The 20,240-nt window shown below is 37.2% G+C and overlaps 3 protein-coding genes across 3 annotated transcripts; all 3 read right to left on the bottom strand.

Annotated features, from left to right (window-relative positions):
* Positions 1 to 344: 344 nt before the first annotated feature.
* Positions 345 to 5,021, bottom strand: LOC140760544 (uncharacterized membrane protein At3g27390). Its single transcript, XM_073097545.1, has 9 exons — positions 4,632 to 5,021; positions 4,402 to 4,510; positions 3,724 to 3,919; positions 3,505 to 3,638; positions 2,666 to 2,954; positions 2,455 to 2,561; positions 2,153 to 2,327; positions 1,402 to 1,844; positions 345 to 799 (listed from the first exon to the last, which is right to left on the bottom strand). Exons 1-9 carry the CDS (start codon positions 4,777 to 4,779, stop codon positions 634 to 636), a joined length of 1,767 nt encoding a protein of 588 aa, XP_072953646.1. The 5' UTR covers positions 4,780 to 5,021; the 3' UTR covers positions 345 to 633.
* Positions 5,022 to 8,080: 3,059 nt separating this feature from the next.
* On the bottom strand, positions 8,081 to 14,624 carry LOC140760313 (uncharacterized). The gene is made up of 7 exons (XM_073097235.1): positions 14,292 to 14,624; positions 12,883 to 12,940; positions 12,504 to 12,584; positions 12,341 to 12,373; positions 11,990 to 12,229; positions 11,748 to 11,886; positions 8,081 to 8,809 (listed from the first exon to the last, which is right to left on the bottom strand). The coding sequence occupies exons 1-7, from the start codon at positions 14,474 to 14,476 to the stop codon at positions 8,325 to 8,327; spliced, it is 1,221 nt and encodes a 406-aa protein (XP_072953336.1). The 5' UTR covers positions 14,477 to 14,624; the 3' UTR covers positions 8,081 to 8,324.
* Positions 14,625 to 18,682: 4,058 nt separating this feature from the next.
* Positions 18,683 to 19,715, bottom strand: LOC140760152 (cyclin-dependent kinase inhibitor 3-like). Its single transcript, XM_073096986.1, has 4 exons — positions 19,334 to 19,715; positions 19,197 to 19,249; positions 18,996 to 19,109; positions 18,683 to 18,902 (listed from the first exon to the last, which is right to left on the bottom strand). Exons 1-4 carry the CDS (start codon positions 19,610 to 19,612, stop codon positions 18,833 to 18,835), a joined length of 516 nt encoding a protein of 171 aa, XP_072953087.1. The 5' UTR covers positions 19,613 to 19,715; the 3' UTR covers positions 18,683 to 18,832.
* Positions 19,716 to 20,240: the final 525 nt, after the last annotated feature.

The raw sequence follows: 20,240 nt of genomic DNA on the forward strand, positions 1-20,240 counted from the left end.
AAAGAATGTCATGTATCCTGAAAAATTACCTCTTTTTGCAAAGGAATAGCACCAAAAGCGAGTTGAGAATTGAAGAATCAAAGGTTATTCTATCAGTTTCATCATCTCTCAGGGGTTTCGAGTATGAGAGCACATTTAGCATGAGAAACAACCACTTTCACATATAAAGCACTCCCGCAAGCATCTATGTATATCAAACTATAATATTACTGGGTTTTCTTCAGTTAGAATTTCTTTTCTTTTTTTTCTTCTGACCATCGTTTCCAGCTATTCTTTCCTATTAGTATTTTCTGTTGGACTTGAAAAGCTTGAAAAACAAATGCACTTAGTTCAAGCCAGTGGTCTAAAAATGAACTCAATCTGCTTAGCTATATAGACAAAGTATAAGGATAATACAAGCTCCTGCACTATGAAACAAACACATTTACAGAACTCAGAATCTTAGCACGCCTCTACTGCAAGCTAAAAAATACAATATAAGTTGCATAATGTTTGTGCCTGCAACGTTGCTATTTTCTTCTTCAGCAATTGCCGCCGCCTCTTCCATCAAACTTCACATGCCAAATGCACAAAAGGGTATATCCTAATCAAATATGAACAAATTTAAAAAAAGGGAAGAAAATAAAAGGTTCCCTAGACTTCAATTGGGACAATTTCGACTGAAGAGACTGAGCGCATCGACCGCGATCTGTGAGAACCTTCCTTCTCAACACAGTAGGTGATAAGCAACTTCACAACATGCCTGTATCTCCTCCTGTAAGTTGGAAACTTTGAAATGATCCTCATCATGCCAACCAACCTGTTTCAATACAACCAAAATCCTCAAGTGGGTCAGTGGCGTAATTCGGCAGCAACTAAGTAGGGTACCTAGTCAATTGGTATTAACAAAGATTCCATCTTTTAGAGGCATGATTAAAGGTTTCTATGTAAATCTATCAAGGTTGAGAAAAGCACATCATGAACAATGGGCTATATCCTATTTATCTTGTGCCCAGTTAATAGACCAGGGAAAGCTTACTGCAAAGCAGGATATCGATGTCAGCTCTTCGAATAATTTGGCAAGTTGATAGAGCACCACGAGTGACATTGACAGTGTCAAGTAGAACGAATTATAATAAAGGCAACATATTACTTTGAATAGCAGGAGCATAAAGGTCATTTTGCTATTTTGCTAAGAACTCTCCAACTTATTAATCTTTTCCAGGAAAGAGATTAAACATCATTTGTTTCACCAAAATAAGTGTGGTATAGCAAATAGTACAGCCGGTGCAGATCAATAAAAAGAAAAACAGTAGCAATGTAACTGCCATTTGCATGGAGGTAGATGAGACTTTTAAAAATAACTCCTAAAATATGCAAAACAGGAACTTAACATGAGCTGAGGATCACAATATCACATACCTTCTGCTGATGGCCTGAATTTGAGCAGCTCTGACAGGATCTTGAGGAATTGCAGGACCATCCCAGACATTTACAGGTGGAATGTTACCCATGGAGAGAAGCAGTCTTTCCAGAAATCTTAGTTCCTCCTCCCTCATGCTTAAGACGTGGATTTGCTCCTTCAAAACCATCACTGGATGGAAAAACCAATCTAACAGCCTATCTTGTGGGCGGTTATGTTGGGTAACCTCAATACCATTACTAAGCAGCAAACCACTTGACCCAGCCTTGATGGAGAAGAGGAGAGAGTGGAGAAAAGCATAACAAGGTAGCCCAACACCAACTGTTTCTTGGCTGCTTCCCTTGGTTCTTAACCACTCGCTTAGATCAACTGCTGTTACAATATTTGAATCTACAAGTTCCTTGCCCCTAATTTCACATGACTTCATTATATTTTCCCATACCTGTTCATAAAATTTGAAAATCATCTAATCAGGTCTCTGTTCTTACTGAATAAAATCCAAAACTATGAGCAATGGAAGAATACAGAATAGGAACCCCGAAAAGCCCTCCATACAGTAAAAAGTACTTCAAAAAAATATAAGAGCATGTCAACTGATCGTGAGCTTGAGCTGGGTATTCCTACTAAAAGTGCCAAAATGGAGCCCTTTGTTTTTAATGGAAAGACCGTCAACATATAATTTATTCCTCCAAGGGACTAATCTAAAGACAAATATAAGGGCAAGCTAACAATATGGAGTATAATACCAACCTGTACCATTTTCACTTCTTGTATAGTCTCTCTAACTGATCGTGAAGGAGCTAAGTTAGGCACCAACATGGCAGGTGCTTCTGTTGAAGTAGAAGGGCCCTCAACTCCTTTACCAATGCTGCGTCCTACCGAAAACTCTGCACTGTGAGATACTTTTTTCTTTCGGTACCGGGGCCTGGTTGGGCAGTAAATAAGCTATCATTAAGTGTGAGGAGATAAAATCATACAGGCCATCGCAAGAGCATGGAAGGTTCAAAGTCATTAGATGGAAGCAGAAAGGAAAAGTAAATAAGAACAGTTACTTTGGAATAATAGACCCTTCTCTCAGGTAGAGCCAATCATTAGTGTACTCGTCAAATTCTGAAACCATGGCAACTACAAAAGCAACCCCTCTTTGGAAAGATTTCTCCTGCATTAAGCACAACTAGATGAGTTCAAATTAACTTTACAAGCTGCATCAGCATTATAACTCATGAGCATATATAAAGCTACAACATCAGCATAGGTGAAGACCTGATACACTACTACTGATCCATAGAGCCCAACAAAGATGCTTGAGACAATAGCCAGTAAGACACTCCCCACGACAACAAGAGGCCACAGAAGGATTGCTAGACCAGCAATTGGTACACAAGCAGTCTCAAGAAATGGGCCTTCTCGGCTTATAAGATCATGTAGCAACCTTTGCCAGCCTTTGAAAAGCATATACGGACTCTTTATTAGTGCTATAACAGTATAAAGTGGTATATCAACTATTAAGCCCATAATTCCCACAAGAATGCATGCGGGCACATCCAGCAACCTGCAGAAAGAAAATTGAGCAATCAACTTTTGCTACGCAGAGAGGAAAAAATTGATACAGTTGTTCATAGTGAGGAAAATTCCATGCCAGTTAGCAGACAATAATAGAATGCCTAAAATCATAAGCGGCTTCCCTAGATAACTAGAAAGGCTAAAACAGAACAGATCTTTCTGAACTTGAGTTTGTAAATGAAAAGTAAATCATGATACATAAATGTTTCTAATAGAATTATTCAAGTGAAGTAACAGCGGAAGTTCAAAGATATAGAGTTTTTCTTGAGAAGTTCTTCCAAGCATTTCAGCAAAATACTATGTACATAAAAATACTTCTTTTGTCCCTCCCAATGCTAAAATGGAAGAACTTGATCATTTTCTTTGCCAAGAATACAATAGATGAAGTGCTGTTACATGGAAATTTCATATCTATGAAATTACTTTGCTTTTAAAGATGTCCAAAAGAAGTGAAGGTAATAACACAACAACAATGTAAGTTGCCCTTTACTCTATGCACTAGCAAAGAAGTTCCTCAAGCAATAAAGAAATAATTGTACCTGATTGAATAAGGCTGATGATCACGGGAGCTTTCACGCAATTCTTTTAGGTAGAGTGGGTATGAATGATAACATATATCTGCAAAGTCTCTAACAACTGTGCAACTCCCTTTAATGGTTCCCCATGTTCCATCCTAGTCATCAGAAAAAACTCAATTTGTGACATGTACTACCAAATTCAATTGCAAAATTTTGTGAAGATCTATAAGTTTTTTTTACCACAATGCAGTGAAAGAACTTCTCTGCTTCACTGTCCTTTCGAAAGGCCTCGAAAGTTGAGATCCAGGGTGTGAAGAAACCATAACCAAGCCCAACTAAGACACTGCCGAATATGCTGAGAGCCAGCCAGATACCAAATAAAATGGGCAGAGCAAAAAGTAATGCAAACTTGAGAGCCCAATTGATACATTTAGTCCTAAAACCAAAATAAAAGAGTTAGATAACCATGATTGATAGTCGTCTGGAGTATTCTAACGAAATTTCAGCTCTAGTTAAAAGCTATAAGCATTGAGAATAAGGATGCTAATGAAAAGCTATAAGCATTGAGAGTAAGGAAAGCCAACTAAAATGTAACAACTGAACATAATACAAGAAAGCAAGGAAAGAAAAGAACATAAACAAAGTAAAAGAACAACTGACAAGTTCTCATCATATCAAAGAATCCCCTCACAATTCACAGTAGCCATTACCTAGTTTAATAGGGATGATCAAAATTCCAACTCTTAGAACCACCAATCAAATGTCAAGTAATCTTTCTCTAGACCAATCAGGATCATAAATTTCTCCTAAGAAACAGACGGAAAGAAAGCATCTTGCACTACAACCACCGAAAATAAATTTTCTCCCAAGAAACATAAAAAAGAAGCGAAGAAAGGAAGAAAGCAAGAAAAATCTCACTTGATGAGAGAGTAGACAGTCCACGCCACATGACCCGGGAAGAGCCCGAGGATAACCCCAACGTTCCCAATGATCAGCAGCGCCGCCGCAATGGGACCCACTAACAAAGCTGCAAACCATCGAACACCAACATAAATTTTCCTCCAAAACGAAGCAACTTTAATATCAAAGAGCCAAGACCCAACAAAAATCTCATCGAGAACTACGAATCGAAGCAGAAAAGGAGGAACCTTTGATTCCTCCAAGCAACAAAGCGGAGCAGAAGGCGAAGACGACATAGACGACTCTAATCGATTGCTTCACGGAATCCAACGGCTCCGCGTAGTTAGTGACCACCCAACGCTTCAAAGAATCCAGCGGCGAAGAAGACGACGACATCTCGCTCGCGGCGAGGAAGAAAGAAACCGAGAACTATACAGGAGGATGAGAAGCAGAGCGAGAAGAAATAGAACGGAGGAGTAGAGCGGAGAAGAAGAAGGGAGAGGGAAAGCAGAGAACTCTGGACAATAACTAATATTTTCTTTATGTATGATATGGGACAGGACAAGACCAAAATTATAGGAAAAAATAACGAGCTTTTCTCCTCCTCCTTTTTTTCTCTAGTTTTTCCTTTTGGGCTTCTTGATTTGGATTCAAGTGGTCAACCTTTTCTCATGTTCTTAGAATTAGATGTCTGCTATCATGCCGAGCTGGTCAAACTGACGGCTAAATGGGCAAAGCTTTTCAAGTGGTGTCATGGGCTTCGATGCGGTATAACGGCCGTCATAACGGTTTGTTGATTTGGTCAACTAATAGCGCGGCAAGCATTCTTAACCAGAACAGTGGACGGATATTAAAGGTTAAAATGGTAATACAACGGATGTTAGTGGATATAAGTTAAGCTACACTGTTACTATCCGAAGAACTGGAGGTTTTTTATTTTTATTTTTTTATTTTTAAATTCACATCGAAGATCCGAAAAGCAAAAGGACTTCATCAAGAAACACACTGTGTTTTATCTGGATATTTTATACTCGGTATTTTACTTTTTAATGCCTAGATGTATTTATATCCAAAATTAATTTTTTTATATTTTCTATTACGTTTTGACTAAATGCATATCAAACTTAAAAATTAGATGAGTATTTTAATGTAATACTCATCAGATTTTATATGAAAAAGATATGACAGACAAAAAAAAATATAACTTGTTGAATATATTTGATCAAATATGATAATTATTATTTAATCTAAACTAGAAAGAAATTAGTGACGTAAATAAGATTATAGATAGATAAAATTAAATTTAAATCGAACCATTCAGAGATAAAATATAATTTAGAGTAGTTTTTTGATCAATTTTCTTTAAAAAAAATAGAATTTATTTTTTATTACAAGAAGGAGAGTCGTGTGTTTGACGTATAGTCGCTTGCCGTGTAGACTTCATTCATTCTAAGTACCACGCTGGCATCCCTTGACTTTGACTTCAATTAATACAGTCAAAAGGACTTTATATATATATATAGGATAAGACGACTTTGCCCCTCTGATTCGATCCAAGTCCTGATCCTTAGGTGGCTTCTTTTTTTAATTATATTAGTATTAATAATACACCGTATGATGACAAATGTACACCTGCTTCGATGAATTGGTGCTTCTTTATTATTCTAAGTAATTAGTTGTCGACTTATTGAGAGTTAGTAGACTAATTGTATGCCTCTGGACGGTGGAAAAGTTAGTTGAGGATCTAATTTGCTACAATAATAAAATTATATATCTTGCATGGAGATACTGAGCTTACAGAATAAAGGTGAGACCAAGTGCATTAATGAGTATTATAACCATAGCCATGATAAAAAGGAATTTAAATATTTGACTCAATATGAGGAGCAATTATCGTTAGACGTTATTTTAAACATGAGTAGATACAAAGGAAGAAGCCAGGGTTTATAGTTTATATAGAGGGCCACTTAGCATTCCAATACATAATTTTGAACAATGCAAGGTCTTGACTGAAAAAAAATAGCATATGAATTGGAAATCAAGGATGCTTCCTGATTCGATTAAAGTATGAGTTTTTTTAATTATTACTTGAATTTTTTGTATTAATTATAAACATGTAGGTTAATTATAGGCCGGACAACTCGGACATAAATCAGACGGCATATAAAATTCCAATAAAAAAATGTATTAAATACTTTTTTTAAAAAAATATATACTAAATATTACACTTCGAACTCATTTATTTTAGTAACAATGTCAATTCTAAAATATATATTTCTCTTTATTATTTCTAAAATAAGAAATAAAAAGTTTGTTCAAAAATAATAATATAATAATTATTTTTGATATAATATAAAGTGAAATAAAAGATTAAAAAAATATTTTATCTTTTATGAAATTAGTATGAATATAAGTTAATGTGACAGATATTAAGAATAAATTAGTAATTGAATTATTGTACAGTACAAGATATAATGTTGACAAGCAATATTTGTATTTTAAAATTTAATAACTATGATATTTAGCTGAAATAAAAACTTATATTTAAAAATAAAAAAAAATTATTCATAAAATAAACGATGGCTTAATGTCAATGAAAGACTTATATTATGCATTGAATATGGCTCAACCACAGGACAAGGATGATAAAGAAAGAAACAGTTTATATGAAGAAGTTGAAGGAAACGTTGCAACTGCAAAGCTTTCCACCTTAATTGAAGAGCAACGCTAATGGTCCTTATAATTTATATGAAGTTGATTGGGATTGGTAGACATAATTACTAATTAGGTTGTTCTTATTATAAACAAATTAAGAACATTATAATATTTCTCAAACTTACCTTCATCTAAAGTACTTGTATTCATTCCCGTGAAAGCAAAAGAAGAAGTTTGCAAATTTGCGAGCAATACTTTAGATAAGATTAGACTACATATCAGCACTATCGACCAATGGACATTCTAGAAAGACGGCAAAGAAGTCATTCGTCAACATCGTGGAAAGAAATCCATCAGCTATGATGGAGATATTTTGGTACACAAGCGAGCTATTTAGGAGTATGGAAGAATAAAAAGATGAGTTGCAATTGTGATTAATGACAGCAATCGAACACCTGCCTTCCAGTTTGGCCATAAATACTTATTAAATGAGATTTTACTTTCATATATATATATAGTAGCAGTTTGTAGATCATAGCTTTCTTTGTGATTGGAATGCGCTGTGCAGAAACTAATTTGATGTAGAAATACATCTGCAAGAGCTTAATGATGTGATATAATCGACATAAAGAATGTGCCCATCATGCATCAACCACTTCATCTGCCGCACTGAGATTGACGAAGAATTAGTGTAGGAGAAAGCAAATTGACGTGATGGTAGACTTCACAAGTGAATTCTATGTACAATTACTTAGATCGAGGGATTTCATCTAGTAATAGTTCGAGCACCTTCAGTAACTTGTTATCAGAAGAAGGTTACGAGGACTTTTGGGTTTAGAATAACTCTCAACTAGATGGTCATTATTTACATTTGAATAAACCAGTTAATATGGTGTTTAGTTATAAACTAGTATGATAGAATAATAATTGCACTTGATGTGATGTGAAAAAAAATGAAAGAGAGAGAGAGAAAAGAATAGGTATTACTAAACTAGTTCTGAGATAACCTGTTGTTCAAATATTAAGCCCGTATAGTCCTCACTATACTAAGTTTAACTTTATGCTTATTCTAAATCCAAAATGTCCATCTTAGAATAATATTCTTACAAGAGGTTCCATAACAAGTAATACTTTGTACATTTTATACATTTCATCAAAGAGAAAGGTTAGCACAGTATATAGCATATTTGCATCCCTCAGCTGACATAGCAGAACCGACTCAGTTATCCCAGAACTCTTCCTATTCCCTCCCAACATTTACAAGATTCCCAGATCACTGCAAGCTTCTATAGTCTAGAACGGCGTAGGAATTTAATTGGATTGAACGGGCCACGATGTCGAGCAGAAGCAAATGTCTGCCGGGCATTCAAGGCCATTGCAGGCTTAATGTCCCAACCTTCGACATTCTTTGGGACACAAACATCATACAGAATTTGGGCCAGAACACCTTGCGGATTAATGCTTGGTAGATGGAACAGTTCCCCCTTCTGCTCATCAAGCAAGGGAGCTGGTTCTTTAGTTCCATTATGCTCAGCTGAGCTCGGTAAGAAGAAATGGTCACTTGGGCCATTTGCTATCCTTCTTAAGCTCTCATTGGAGCTTGCAGCTGCTTCATGAAGATTGCAGACCGACTCTGATATCTTGTAGCAGGTGCGCATTCTGCTGGCTGTCTCACCATTTAGTCGCCTTCTCCTGAAGTAAGTTATGACAGCTTTGTCCAGCAACTCAGTTAGAGTATTACTGTACTCAGCTTGGTGAGACTTGTAATGGCCTGCAGATTGTCAACAAATGCAAACATTCAATGAAATAACACAGACAATTGAAATGTGGAATGAGTTGACAAACAGTTAGCAACAGGAGGAAGCTTCATCTAGGCCACAAAATCAATTGCTGCAGTTTATATCTTAATATAATCAGAGCAATTATATGAGTATAATGAACCAGAAACCTTGTGGAGTTCCATGTAAAGCTATATAACTTGGAACATCTCATGGTCTCTACAACAACTGATGGCTTGTTGGTATAATTTTTATTATCATATTTAATGTCATTGTTTCTTCTTATTTTCTTTTTCTTTTTTTCTATTTTTTTTCCTCTCAGAACTGTGACAACACTGAAATAATGGACAACAAGCCACAGTTTGGTTAGCACCACCATTAGACCACTAACCCTTTCAAAGTTTAAAACAATTTATTGCTGTTACAGCAGAAATCCAGTATTTGTAAACTGCAGCCTATAGTGAAATATATTCTAGTAATGATGTATGACAGCTCTCTGCTCTAAAGGGAAATGTTTTCTATATGGACAACAATTAGATTAGAGAATTAGTTGGATTAAATGATCATAACATATGACTTATCTATTTAAGAGAATAGAAAAGACTAAATCAGCAAAAAACAGATATATTTACATCAAACAGTATTGGTGCTAAATTCCTAAATGCTAATGCATGTACAAGATAGTAAGATACCATGCAAGCTTATGTCAATACCACTTATCTCTGGAAATGTGAATCTGATAGCCTTTATATATATTAGCAAAAATGCTATCCATCATTTCAAGACTATCAATGTCTTTCCTGATCATTTCAATCTAATTACTCTCCTCTCATAAACCTTTTGGTACAAACCAAATCAGGCCTTTTCAGATCTGGTCACCCATAGCATCACAATAAGTATGTGCCAGTATAAACATTCTTTGCAACCTTGTCTCTGATTTTCCCCTCCAAGATCTACCAATTTCACCATATGCTTCTCTATGTTTTCAGCTGAACAGTTCATCTCTTTAGGTGTAATTAACAATATAGGCTGATTTATCTACACATCGCAATTATTTTCTTTAACCATGAAAATGTACAGTGGATTAAGAGAACTCCACTGATCCCCCATTTTCTATATATTTCCTCGATTGGATTAATTATATTTGGCCCCCTCAATTATCACTCCATATCATTTTCACCCCTAAATGGACAATACACCACTGATTTATCTAATTGTATCACTTAGCCCCCTCCTTTAGAAATTATGTTAGAAAAAATATTAAAAATTTGACTAACTAATTAAATGGATAAAAATACTCTGAAGTTTCTCTTCCCTCTTTTTGTTAGAAGTGGATTTTAATGGAATTATAGAAGATTAGTTTAGAGTATGAAATTTAGAGAAATTATCGTAGAGACCACCAAAAGAGAAGATAAAAGGATATAGAAGGAAGATAAGGGCATTTTTAATCATCTATTAAGTTAGTCAAAAATTTTAAAATTATTTCTATCGAAATATCTAATGAAATATTAACAGATGGGATTTAATGATACATTTAAATAATTTAGAGGTTGCGTCTGTCCTTTTCTTTTTGAGGGGTTGAAAGTGAAAATGAATGACAGCTAAGGGAGTCATGATGTAATTAACCCTTCTCGATTTTATTAGTTCCACAAAAGTATAACATTATACATTTATTGTTTTCTATTCACTCCATTGATACAGGATCCTTTCATTCATTCATTGGTTCAATACAGCACAGCATATTATTATTACACAAATCATGGCAATTGACATTAACATTGCCTGCAACCCCAATGTAATTAGCTAATCTCATCAAATAACATATAAAATGACTCCGATATATGCAACATGCAACCATAGATTTGTCCTTACTTTATGTCTGTCTGTGACAAAGAGACATCTATCTTGCAACAATTATGGCTACTTCTCTTTGCTTGCTAATGCTCGTCTTAAACATAAACTTAGTTACAACCAATTTCCCACTTAGGCCCTGTTTGGATATAATATTTTTTTTTTCCATGGAGTTTTGGTACCAACATAATAGGATGGTGTATGTCTCACTATTATGGAGACACAAGTACTGTGGAGTTTTCAAACTACATGTTTGGATGAGCTTTAAAAACTGTAGTGAATTTTTCCCCAACAGTTCAAAAAAGATAAAACAAGATAGTTCTTTTTTCCTTTTCTTTGTTGGGGAGATTATAATCCCATAACACCCCAACTTTTCTCATATGGTTGGGTGGTGCTTATTCCTTTCATCTGGATCATTATGTTCCTCTTCTTACATTCCCCCGTGGTAACAACTGGCGTCATAGGGACCCTCGATCCCACTCCAGCTGCCGGGTTTTTGGAGGGATCAACGCCAGAGTCTGTCGCAAGAGAGAAATAGAAAAGGAGATAGGGGGAAGGAGAAAGAAATATAGAGCATAAAAGAGATGGAAAAAAGAAGAGCCCGACGATCTTAGTTTTAGAAAAATACAGAGCTCTAACTGGACCCTTTTTTACTCAGGTAATGCTAAACTTTGGTCTAATACTATGGTATCTTTTAACCACAAGAGGTGCTGTCAAACAACTTCTATGTATAATTTTACCATGGAGTCCAGAATACTGCAGAATCACTTAAATACAGCGGTACTCTAGGTATCCAAACAGGGCCTTAATTAAATTTATGTTACTATTTACTAGATATCTCTTTTAAGCTGATCTAACCTAAGAGCACCTAAATATCCATCTAGCAAAATTTCCTAGTTAAATTAAGGTTGCTTCACAAATTGAGTACATTGAACATAATACAAATTAGAAAAGAAGTGTTAAAAAGGAGAATTGATAAGAAGTGCTTATTCTTAAGCATGTGCTGCAACAGCACAATACGAAAGCAGCGGTAAAATAAAACCACCTCAGACTGCAAGTCAAGATTGTTCAAGGACGTACCTACATGAGGGGAACTGCTCCACTTTACTAGTTTAACATCACCGCCAAGGTCTAGTAGACGTTGGGCAAAACAGCACACAGTTCTGCAGGGAGCTAGATCATCATCTTCTGAACAGAATATAAGAGTAGGACCTATGCCCTGCAAAAGTCATAAGAGTGCACAAATTGAGTGGCAAACAGTAGTAAGAAACTCTTTAGTCAATCCAAGTTGTAACTGTATAAAGGAAGAGAGAGAGCCTTACAGCTGATGAATATAGTGTCTGCCAGTACTCGGCACGTTGTGCTTCAAGTCTGTTTAGAAAGAGAGTATCCAAACCAGATGCAAGGGCTTTTGCAGTCCATGATAGTACCTTTGGTGGTTGAGATGTCTTTGGAACAGCAGGATGGAGGAGAAATTGAGTGCCCACATCACTTGTAAAGTCCACTGGACCAGAATCATAAATTTGTGCACAGATACAGTCTCTTACTAGCTGAAGCTCATACTTCACCAGGGAAAACAGAAGTATGTAACCAGTACGCAATTAGGAGAAAGAAAGAAAGTTGAATTTCATGAAAAGTAAGAAGGAAGTGCAACTAAAAGAATATAAGCATACCTGACCAACTTCTCCAAATTTTCCATCAAGTAACTGCAAAAACCAGATGATGAATCAATCACTGAAGTTTCTAGAAATATTTAACCAACCAATCTTTAATTGGAAAACAGAAGGAGAATTACAGCACGTTGTGAAACAATGTAGTTAGCTCAGATGTACACACCTGAATAACCTTGTAAAAGCATCCTTTTGATCCCCCCGAAAAGGTAGCAAGCACGACTGGCAATGGCCTGATCTTTAATTCCTGAAGCACCAACAATCCAGACATAGATCAAGTCATTGATAGAATTCTACTGATCAACTTTTCATGGAGCTAAATGGATAAAGGTTTCACAAGCACCAAGATGGACCGATGGGAACCGGTTAGCTGCTATACCAATTGCAATACTGCAGCTAATGTGGATACTTGGCAAACCCATTTAATATGTGGAGTTACTGTACATCAGTATCCTTGGTGAGAGGAATTTGTTATATTTGGTCCAGCAAATTCACTAGAGAATGTAACTTATAAGATGTCAACTACACAGGGACAATAAACTGACCTTAACAAGCTCACTAATAACACCACAGGCTAGCGATGCCGCCTTCTCAGGGAAAAATCTGCAAAGAGAATTAGTCATTCCTAAACATTCTGTGACATGTTAAATGATATAAAGTACATACAAGAAATATTCCTCACAAAAATGAAGAAAGTGAGATAAATATTTTGCAATGTTATAAACTATTAATTAAAGCGCAATAACTCCCTTGCTCAAAAAGGTCTTAATTTCAGACTAATGGAATACTGAACTCTTCACTAATTATCAAATCAGACCTCAATGATGCAATAAGCATGGTCTCATGGATAGCTATTAACTACACTGCAGAGATTTCAAATAAGGATAAAGATACATTTTCAAATCAAAGAAGCTCCATCAACTAAGAAAATTCCTCACAGGAACAAGTATAGACTGCCATAACCACCACTGTTTGAGATGTCGAAGAATTATCAGCTAGTAGGTCGAGGTGCAATATCCTGTCAAATCTGACAATTCACTCAAAATACTGGCATAGGATGGAGTTTTTTTCATAAATGATTCATGGGTAAGCCAAAGTCAGGAATGGGTTGGCTTTGGGTCCTCCAATCTTTCCCTAAACAAAATAAACCTTAATGTACATATTAACTTGTAATGACTAAGAAGATATATAGTTGGTTTAAGGAAAAAGAGAAAGGAAGTGCCCCAAACCTACACCATCCCTTCTAGTTACCTGTTTGACTAGATTCTAAACCCACAGAATCCGAGGCAGAAATGATATTTAGTTCTGTTCTTTAAATTTTGTTTCGATAATCCATTGTTCCCAAAATATATTGCCATTCCAATTCAACTCGAGTAAGAAAACTCACATCTTCTGTCCTGCAAAGGGCCTCTGTGCCTCCTCCCTCTCTTTTCCCCACAACAGAAAACCTAACCAAACATTCTTATACTTTCAATCCATTGAAGTCCTAAAAAGGTTGTACTATACCGACGCCAAATAAGTTCCTAGATTAGCATAACTGGAGTTAATCAGAACAACTGCTTCGCACAACAAAGAAAAAACTTATAAAGGACAACCCAAATACAGGAGCCATGGTCAATCTAAAACAATTGGAAAAACAGAAGTAACCCCATGGACAGTTCTCATCAATTGTTTGTTTCAGCTAGTATAATTTTCAAAATTCAACAGAGAGGGAAAATTTCCAAAGCTAACGACTCAGAACTACCATTATCCTGTTGAAGTTTGCAGCTTTATCACTCAACAATCAAAACAAGGCAGATTCCGCACCAAGCTAATCCTTTTACTTCCTCAAGAGATCAAATATCAAACACCAATCAAAATTCCCAAACACAAATTCAGAAATTTCCAATAAGCCGCGACTAGAAAAGCATCAAAGCAAGCAAAATCAAATCAATAAGACAAAACTAAAACTCACAGGTTGAGGAAATCGGCATGGCAGATGAGACACCGCCATCCGAGGGACCAGTAGAGATCTATGTACGGCCTCAGATGCCTCTCCTCGCTCCACAGCCATGCGAACACCACTATGATCCCCTTCACCTCCCTCCTCCCTAAACCCTCCGTCCTCCCCCAATAGAACCGCCCTCCATTACCCCACATTCCGGGGAGCTCACGGAACCTATCTCGATCACCAAACGCTAATTCCCAACCCCGGAAACCCTAATCTCGCCTAACTTGTGGGGGAATTGGTGAAGAAGGAGGAGAAGGTGGAACAAATGGATATCCCGCACCGGCGCAGGATAAGGATTGGCGGGTTCGAATTGGGCCAGTGGAGTGGATATGTACGAATGACCAGCGTACGTTAGCCACAATTAAGGATGGCGTAGGCTAGTTTAAATTATATTTGCTGACTATTAAATTATTACTATCATTATTATATACGACCATCACTGCTAATAGAGGCCTAATCACCTTTGATTAGTTTTTCCTCTGGGAGAAATTAAGATAGACTAAACTTATAGCTAAGTTACTTAGGAGAATTAATTCATATTTCTGACTTAGATATTGAAACGGTATTATTTATATATCTACCTTAATGATTAGCTTATAAATTATCTATCAATTTAAAAAATAAAAATTAGTATAATAGTAACAAGATGAAGCTTAAGTAATAAGTTAGCTTAAATTTTGCTGACTTAAAAGAGTATATAATTATAATAAAAAAGGGAAGGGGAGTTCAATTAATATACAGTTATCTTCGTAGAATTATTGCGTGGTAGCTGCTGCAATGGAACGGCGACCAGATAGGAGGAAGCATATATGATTCTTATCCTCTTTATTTTCCGTGTTTGAAATGGACAAACTTTAATAAATACTTTTGAACTTGTGAAAGAATACCACCACCATAAATTAATACCCAATATATTTTACTTTTAGTGTTATCCGCACTATCGTTTGGATATTATACCCATCAACATTTTTATTTTACCTTCGATCGTAGGCTCCCAGGCCCCTGGCAAAATCTCTAGGGTTTGGATTTACCTATCCTCTAGCCATATATGTTTTCTCCTCTCCTTTCTCCTCTCTTATGCTCTCTCTCTTATTCTTCTCTCTCCCTCTTCTTTCTCTCTCTCTCTCTCTTTAATATACTTTCTTTCAGCAACCGGGATGATTTTGACAAGAGGGTGAGAGTGGCAAAGGCGAGATGCCCGGAGGTAGAGATGGTGAAGGCAAGAGCTTACTAAGAGCGACGAGAGGGAGGACAAGAGGAGATCAATGGGCCTTGGGATTTCGAAGAAAGTGGAGGCAACCGGTGGGACTGAAGATGTGAGGAACGTGAGGATGTGAGGATGTGAGTTATAACTTAGAGTTTAATATTTATATAGTATTGGGTTGGCAATTTGACTCCATTTGATCCAATCCAACTCATATATTTAAATGGGTTAAACAAGTCAATAGTATAAACTTAAATACGACCCAATTATTAATCAGGTTACGCGGGTTGATTCGTTTACGATCCAAACGACTAAACTCAAACCTAATTATTATTTTTAAATATATTACTTTGCACATTATTTTTTAACAATTATATTATCTTAATATTTTATCAAGTAAAAGATATATATATTCTTAACTAAGAGTAATCTGTATATATATATATATATTGATATTTTTTTATAATTAATTTGATAATAATTAATTAATTTTTTTCGAAATTGTTAAAAAATAAATAAATAATTAGATTAACAAAATGTGCTGGGTACTTTCTCATCCCCTCTCTTTTTATTAGTGAATTTTGTTAAGAAAACCAATTTGGAGTTTGATATTTAAAGAAATTAATGTAGATGCCACTAAAAGAGAAGATGGAAGGAAAACATGGGATTATTGTCTATCTATTAAGTTAATCAAAATTTTAAAATTATTTCCATCAGAATTTTTAATTTATGGTGAAAGATTAACCGGGAGGAAGCTTAGTGATATATTTAAATAATCTAAGGGGTGTATGTTTTTTCTTCCTCTTGATTAAGTGAAAGAAATACATAGCAATTGTTTATGAGGGTCAAGATGCTATTAACTCATAGATTAACAAGAAATATATTCTCTAATATTATAAAAACAATATGATTCATAGTAGAGAGTACATCAGACAACAATAACTACGAAGCAGTGGAGAGAGCATAAGAAGCATTAGAAAATTTGGCATGCCACTTGTGACTGACTACATGATCGATCTCAGGAGTGCCTCATTAATGTGTGCATGAACTTTGTTGGGCTAATTTTTTAAAGAAAATTTGCAAGTTGATTAAGTTAATCATAGATGATGAACACGTCTAGGGCATGTTTATATATATATATATATGTCACCCGTAACAAATCTTTCGTCTGTTTTAATATTCTCAGTAAATCTTGACTGTGGTATTATTTAACTAAGATTATTATTATTATTAAAAATTTTGAAATTCAAACTCTAATTTAATTACGATAGAAAAAGTATTTGTTGCACTTTAGTTTGGACCAAAGTGTTAAATATTTAAGTTGAAAATATATTAGGTTTTATAAAATTGAATCAAATGACAGAAGATAAAGTGTAATTTCTCGGACTAATAAATACTAGCTACTATAGATCCAATTGATCTACTAACAACAGATATCTAGACACAATTATTGGGTTAGTATTTAAAAAGACCGTGATTGATTAGGTAATTAGGTCGTACTATCTTTCATAATTTGTGGGTCAATAAGGACAAGAAGTAGTCCTTCCTAATATATTTGACACGTTTAGACAATACCATCCACTAGTGAACTTGGATATGGGTTAATTTTCATAACCCTTCAAATGAGAGTAGAGTTGTTCTTATTCTTCTCTGCAAAATTAACTTCATTCCTATTCTCAATTCATCTAAATCCTCCCCTCTTCATTCAATGAGACTATAAATCGCGCCGCAATTTTTGCATAATTTGCAATAAATTTACGGTGGTAAAACTGAGCAAACCTCGCAACTTACTCTGGTTGGTTGACTGCCTAAGAAAAGATAAAAGTTGCCATAAATCACGCTAAGTAGTAGTGATTTAATGGGCGTTGCGTTAACCTTTGAATTTCTCTGGTCATTAATCCAAAACTTCCAACGATGGAGGGCATCGAGTTGACTTTGCTAGCAAAGAATTCTTATTGCTGCTTGCATGCACGACAACCACAACAATATTTGTAAATTTCCACTTGTCTAAACAGTTGACTTCTCGGAACTTACTGTAGTTGGCGAACTCAGAGTCCATTGCAACATGTCGGATTCTTACGCCATGAAGTCGACCAGCAAAGAACAAATAGATGTAATATTCTAAATAGAAAGGTCGGCGGGGATCCTGTTTAGCTATCCTTTTGTCTTAATTTACTAGAGATAATTAATTGAACCACTATTTTGCTCCTGGTTTTTTCCTTGTCTATCTTGGAATGCAATAATTATGCATGATTAGGATTTGAAATGAGAAAGTGTTTGGATGACAAAAATGTCCCTTGTTACACAACTTAAGCCAATTAATTACCATCTAGTTTTCCATAATTTCTTTCACCAGCAGCTAAATATTGTGGAATCATAGAAAGAGGCAGTAGGAAACGATGGATAATTTATTCCAATGAGGAAAAAAAGTCAATGGTGCGAGGCCCCACTGACGTACGAATCAACAACAGCTCTTTCTTTTTATCTGCCCACTTTTCGAAAAAGTAGAATGCTTTACTCCTCGTATGCAACTAGCAATTGGAGTCATGGAATTCTATAGTCGTCTAGGATCAAACAAAGCTTTTCTTTCTCTTTTCTTTCATCTTTCCACCTTCTCCCATGAACAAGTAAAAGGTGGAAGGTGGAGGAAAACCTCTACTCCTCCTCGATGAGCCCTGGATCTCAACTAGACATTGTGGAATATTCTAAACACCTCCATCCCCAAATCCCAACAATAGCAAGTTAGCAACATTCCTTCTTTTCCACCCCCCCAAGAGGCCAATACCAAAGCGTTTAATCTCGCGCCATGTGCACCAGATCCGAAGCTATCCCGAAATTGGAATCGCTGACAATTAAAATATTTCTTTTTCGTAAAAGAGCGTGGGATAGGATTGCTGAGGGCTCCGCTCACCACGTGCAGCTCTCCTCTTTCCACGGCACGCCCGCCGTTCGCCCGGGATCGGATCACCGCCACGTGTCGGAGCCCCCCCTACTCGTGGCCCTCGTTCCCTCCGTCACCCACGCGCCTCGCCGTTGGATCGCGAACGGACGGACGGATGGGAGGAGTGGGGGATTAATTCTCCGCATAATTTGTGGATTAAATCGCGGAATAATAGCTTTACGGACAAAGAGACGAAGAAGGGAAGGAGGAGAGCAAAGGCGGTGGTTAACTTACAGCCGCTGCTGTACATTAATTCCGTCCAAAATGAACCCAAAATATTTTTTGAAAAAAAAAAGGACAGGAAATTAAAAGAAATAAAAATAAAAGTTTAATTCCTATTTTTTTCTTTTCTTTTCTTCTTCAGCAGCTTAAACGGACCCACTCGAACCGGCCGCCGAACGGAACGTCGTTGACGATGTCGTAGTTATACCTGCGAGACGAAGCTCACGTTAAGGTGCCTGCTGTTAAAGTACGCGGGAGGGGAAGAGGTGTAAGATAGGAGAACTACTTTACTAGTGCTTACTTCTTAGCGAATCGCTCCACATCGGCTCTCTCCGCATCGGCGAAGAACTCCTCGATCTCCGCCTCCGAAGGCATCTTCTCGCCTCTTAGCTCACTCGAGGGAGTCGTCTCTCTCCTGAAACAACTCATTTTGATTCAAAATTCAAATTCGAATCAACATAGTCATGAATAATTCAAGGAAACGGATGGAGGGTAACCCTACCTTTCTCGCCTGCTCTCGGAAAAGCTCACTGAGCTTACCAGGTCGTCGCAATCCTACGAGACATCAAACGAAACGAGGATCTCAGCAAAGAAAAGAGGAGGAGATCGAATTCTGCTCGGAATTAGGGTTTCGCTCACCTCCGGATCGGCGGATCGGAGAGCCACGACCTCGCCGGAGGTGTTGCTCGAGCACCTCGAGATCTGGCAGCTGGACTCAGTGCTCCGTCGCCTTTTTCTGCTGGAATTGGCCGCCGTTCTCGTTATCCGCCGTGCCATGACGAGCCTCCTGCTCCGGAGCTGGAGATAGTCCTCCGCCAGCACCTCCGCCGCCTTCCTCCTCTTGGCCGCCGTGGCACGTGACCTCGTCATGACTCCCAATTCTCCGGCTCCTCTGCACTTTCTTGTGTACTTTCCCATCCCTCTCTCTCTTTCCTCTCTTCTCTCTACTCTCTTCCCTCTCGGATGAATGGAAAGAAAAGGGAGAGGGAAGTAATAGTCCGCATGGACGGTCACGATTCGTTGTCTCGCTTCTTAAAGCGGTCACCTTTCCCGTTATGACGGCAAGGCGTCGACCGTAACGGCGCCGTCAAGCGGATCTGGCCGTTGGGATTTGTAGGGGGAGTGGGGAGTGCAACGTGGCGCCGGTCGCAGCCGGTCTAACCGGTAAAATATTCGAACTGTGGAGTCGTGCGGCGAGATGGCGACCGGGTGTTGCGGGTGAGAGTAGGGTTAGTTATATCAGGAGCCCGTTCGGTGGGGAGCTGGTCCGTGGCGTAATAATTGTGCCCGGACGAAGATTACCGAAATGGGTCTCACATACCCACTTAACAACAGGACTGACACTAACTGTATTGGATTCCTTTTCCCCGAGACGGAGTGGGCGACACGTATTTATCTGAGAGGAAAAGTTAGTGGAGGTAGCTGTGGACCATTTCAAGTGGGGTCCGTTACGTGGGCCCAGACATTCTACACCGTCTGATTTGGATCAAACGGCGGAGATCAGATTTAAAATGGCAACAGAAAAAAACAATTAAATGAGCGTGGT

This window comes from Typha angustifolia, chromosome 5 (assembly GCF_048772165.1).
Source record: "Typha angustifolia cultivar Huaian chromosome 5, ASM4877216v1, whole genome shotgun sequence".
NCBI classification, from domain to species: Eukaryota; Viridiplantae; Streptophyta; class Magnoliopsida; order Poales; family Typhaceae; genus Typha; species Typha angustifolia.

Coding starts and splice junctions, on each gene's coding strand:
- LOC140760313 (XM_073097235.1), bottom strand. CDS start 14,476: ATGTGGGGTAATGGAGGGCGGTTCTATTGGGGGAGGACGGAGGGTTTA. Junction 12,585..12,882: donor TTATTAGTGAGCTTGTTAAG/GTCAGTTTATTG, acceptor TTGGTGCTTCAG/GAATTAAAGATCAGGCCATT. Junction 8,810..11,747: donor GAGCAGTTCCCCTCATGTAG/GTACGTCCTTGA, acceptor GACAATCTGCAG/GCCATTACAAGTCTCACCAA.
- LOC140760152 (XM_073096986.1), bottom strand. CDS start 19,612: ATGGGAAAGTACACAAGAAAGTGCAGAGGAGCCGGAGAATTGGGAGTC. Junction 19,250..19,333: donor TCCGATCCGCCGATCCGGAG/GTGAGCGAAACC, acceptor GATGTCTCGTAG/GATTGCGACGACCTGGTAAG. Junction 19,110..19,196: donor TCCGAGAGCAGGCGAGAAAG/GTAGGGTTACCC, acceptor GAGTTGTTTCAG/GAGAGAGACGACTCCCTCGA.
- LOC140760544 (XM_073097545.1), bottom strand. CDS start 4,779: ATGTCGTCGTCTTCTTCGCCGCTGGATTCTTTGAAGCGTTGGGTGGTC. Junction 2,955..3,504: donor CATCAGCCTTATTCAATCAG/GTACAATTATTT, acceptor TTCTTTCTGCAG/GTTGCTGGATGTGCCCGCAT. Junction 1,845..2,152: donor AAGAAGTGAAAATGGTACAG/GTTGGTATTATA, acceptor TTTTATGAACAG/GTATGGGAAAATATAATGAA.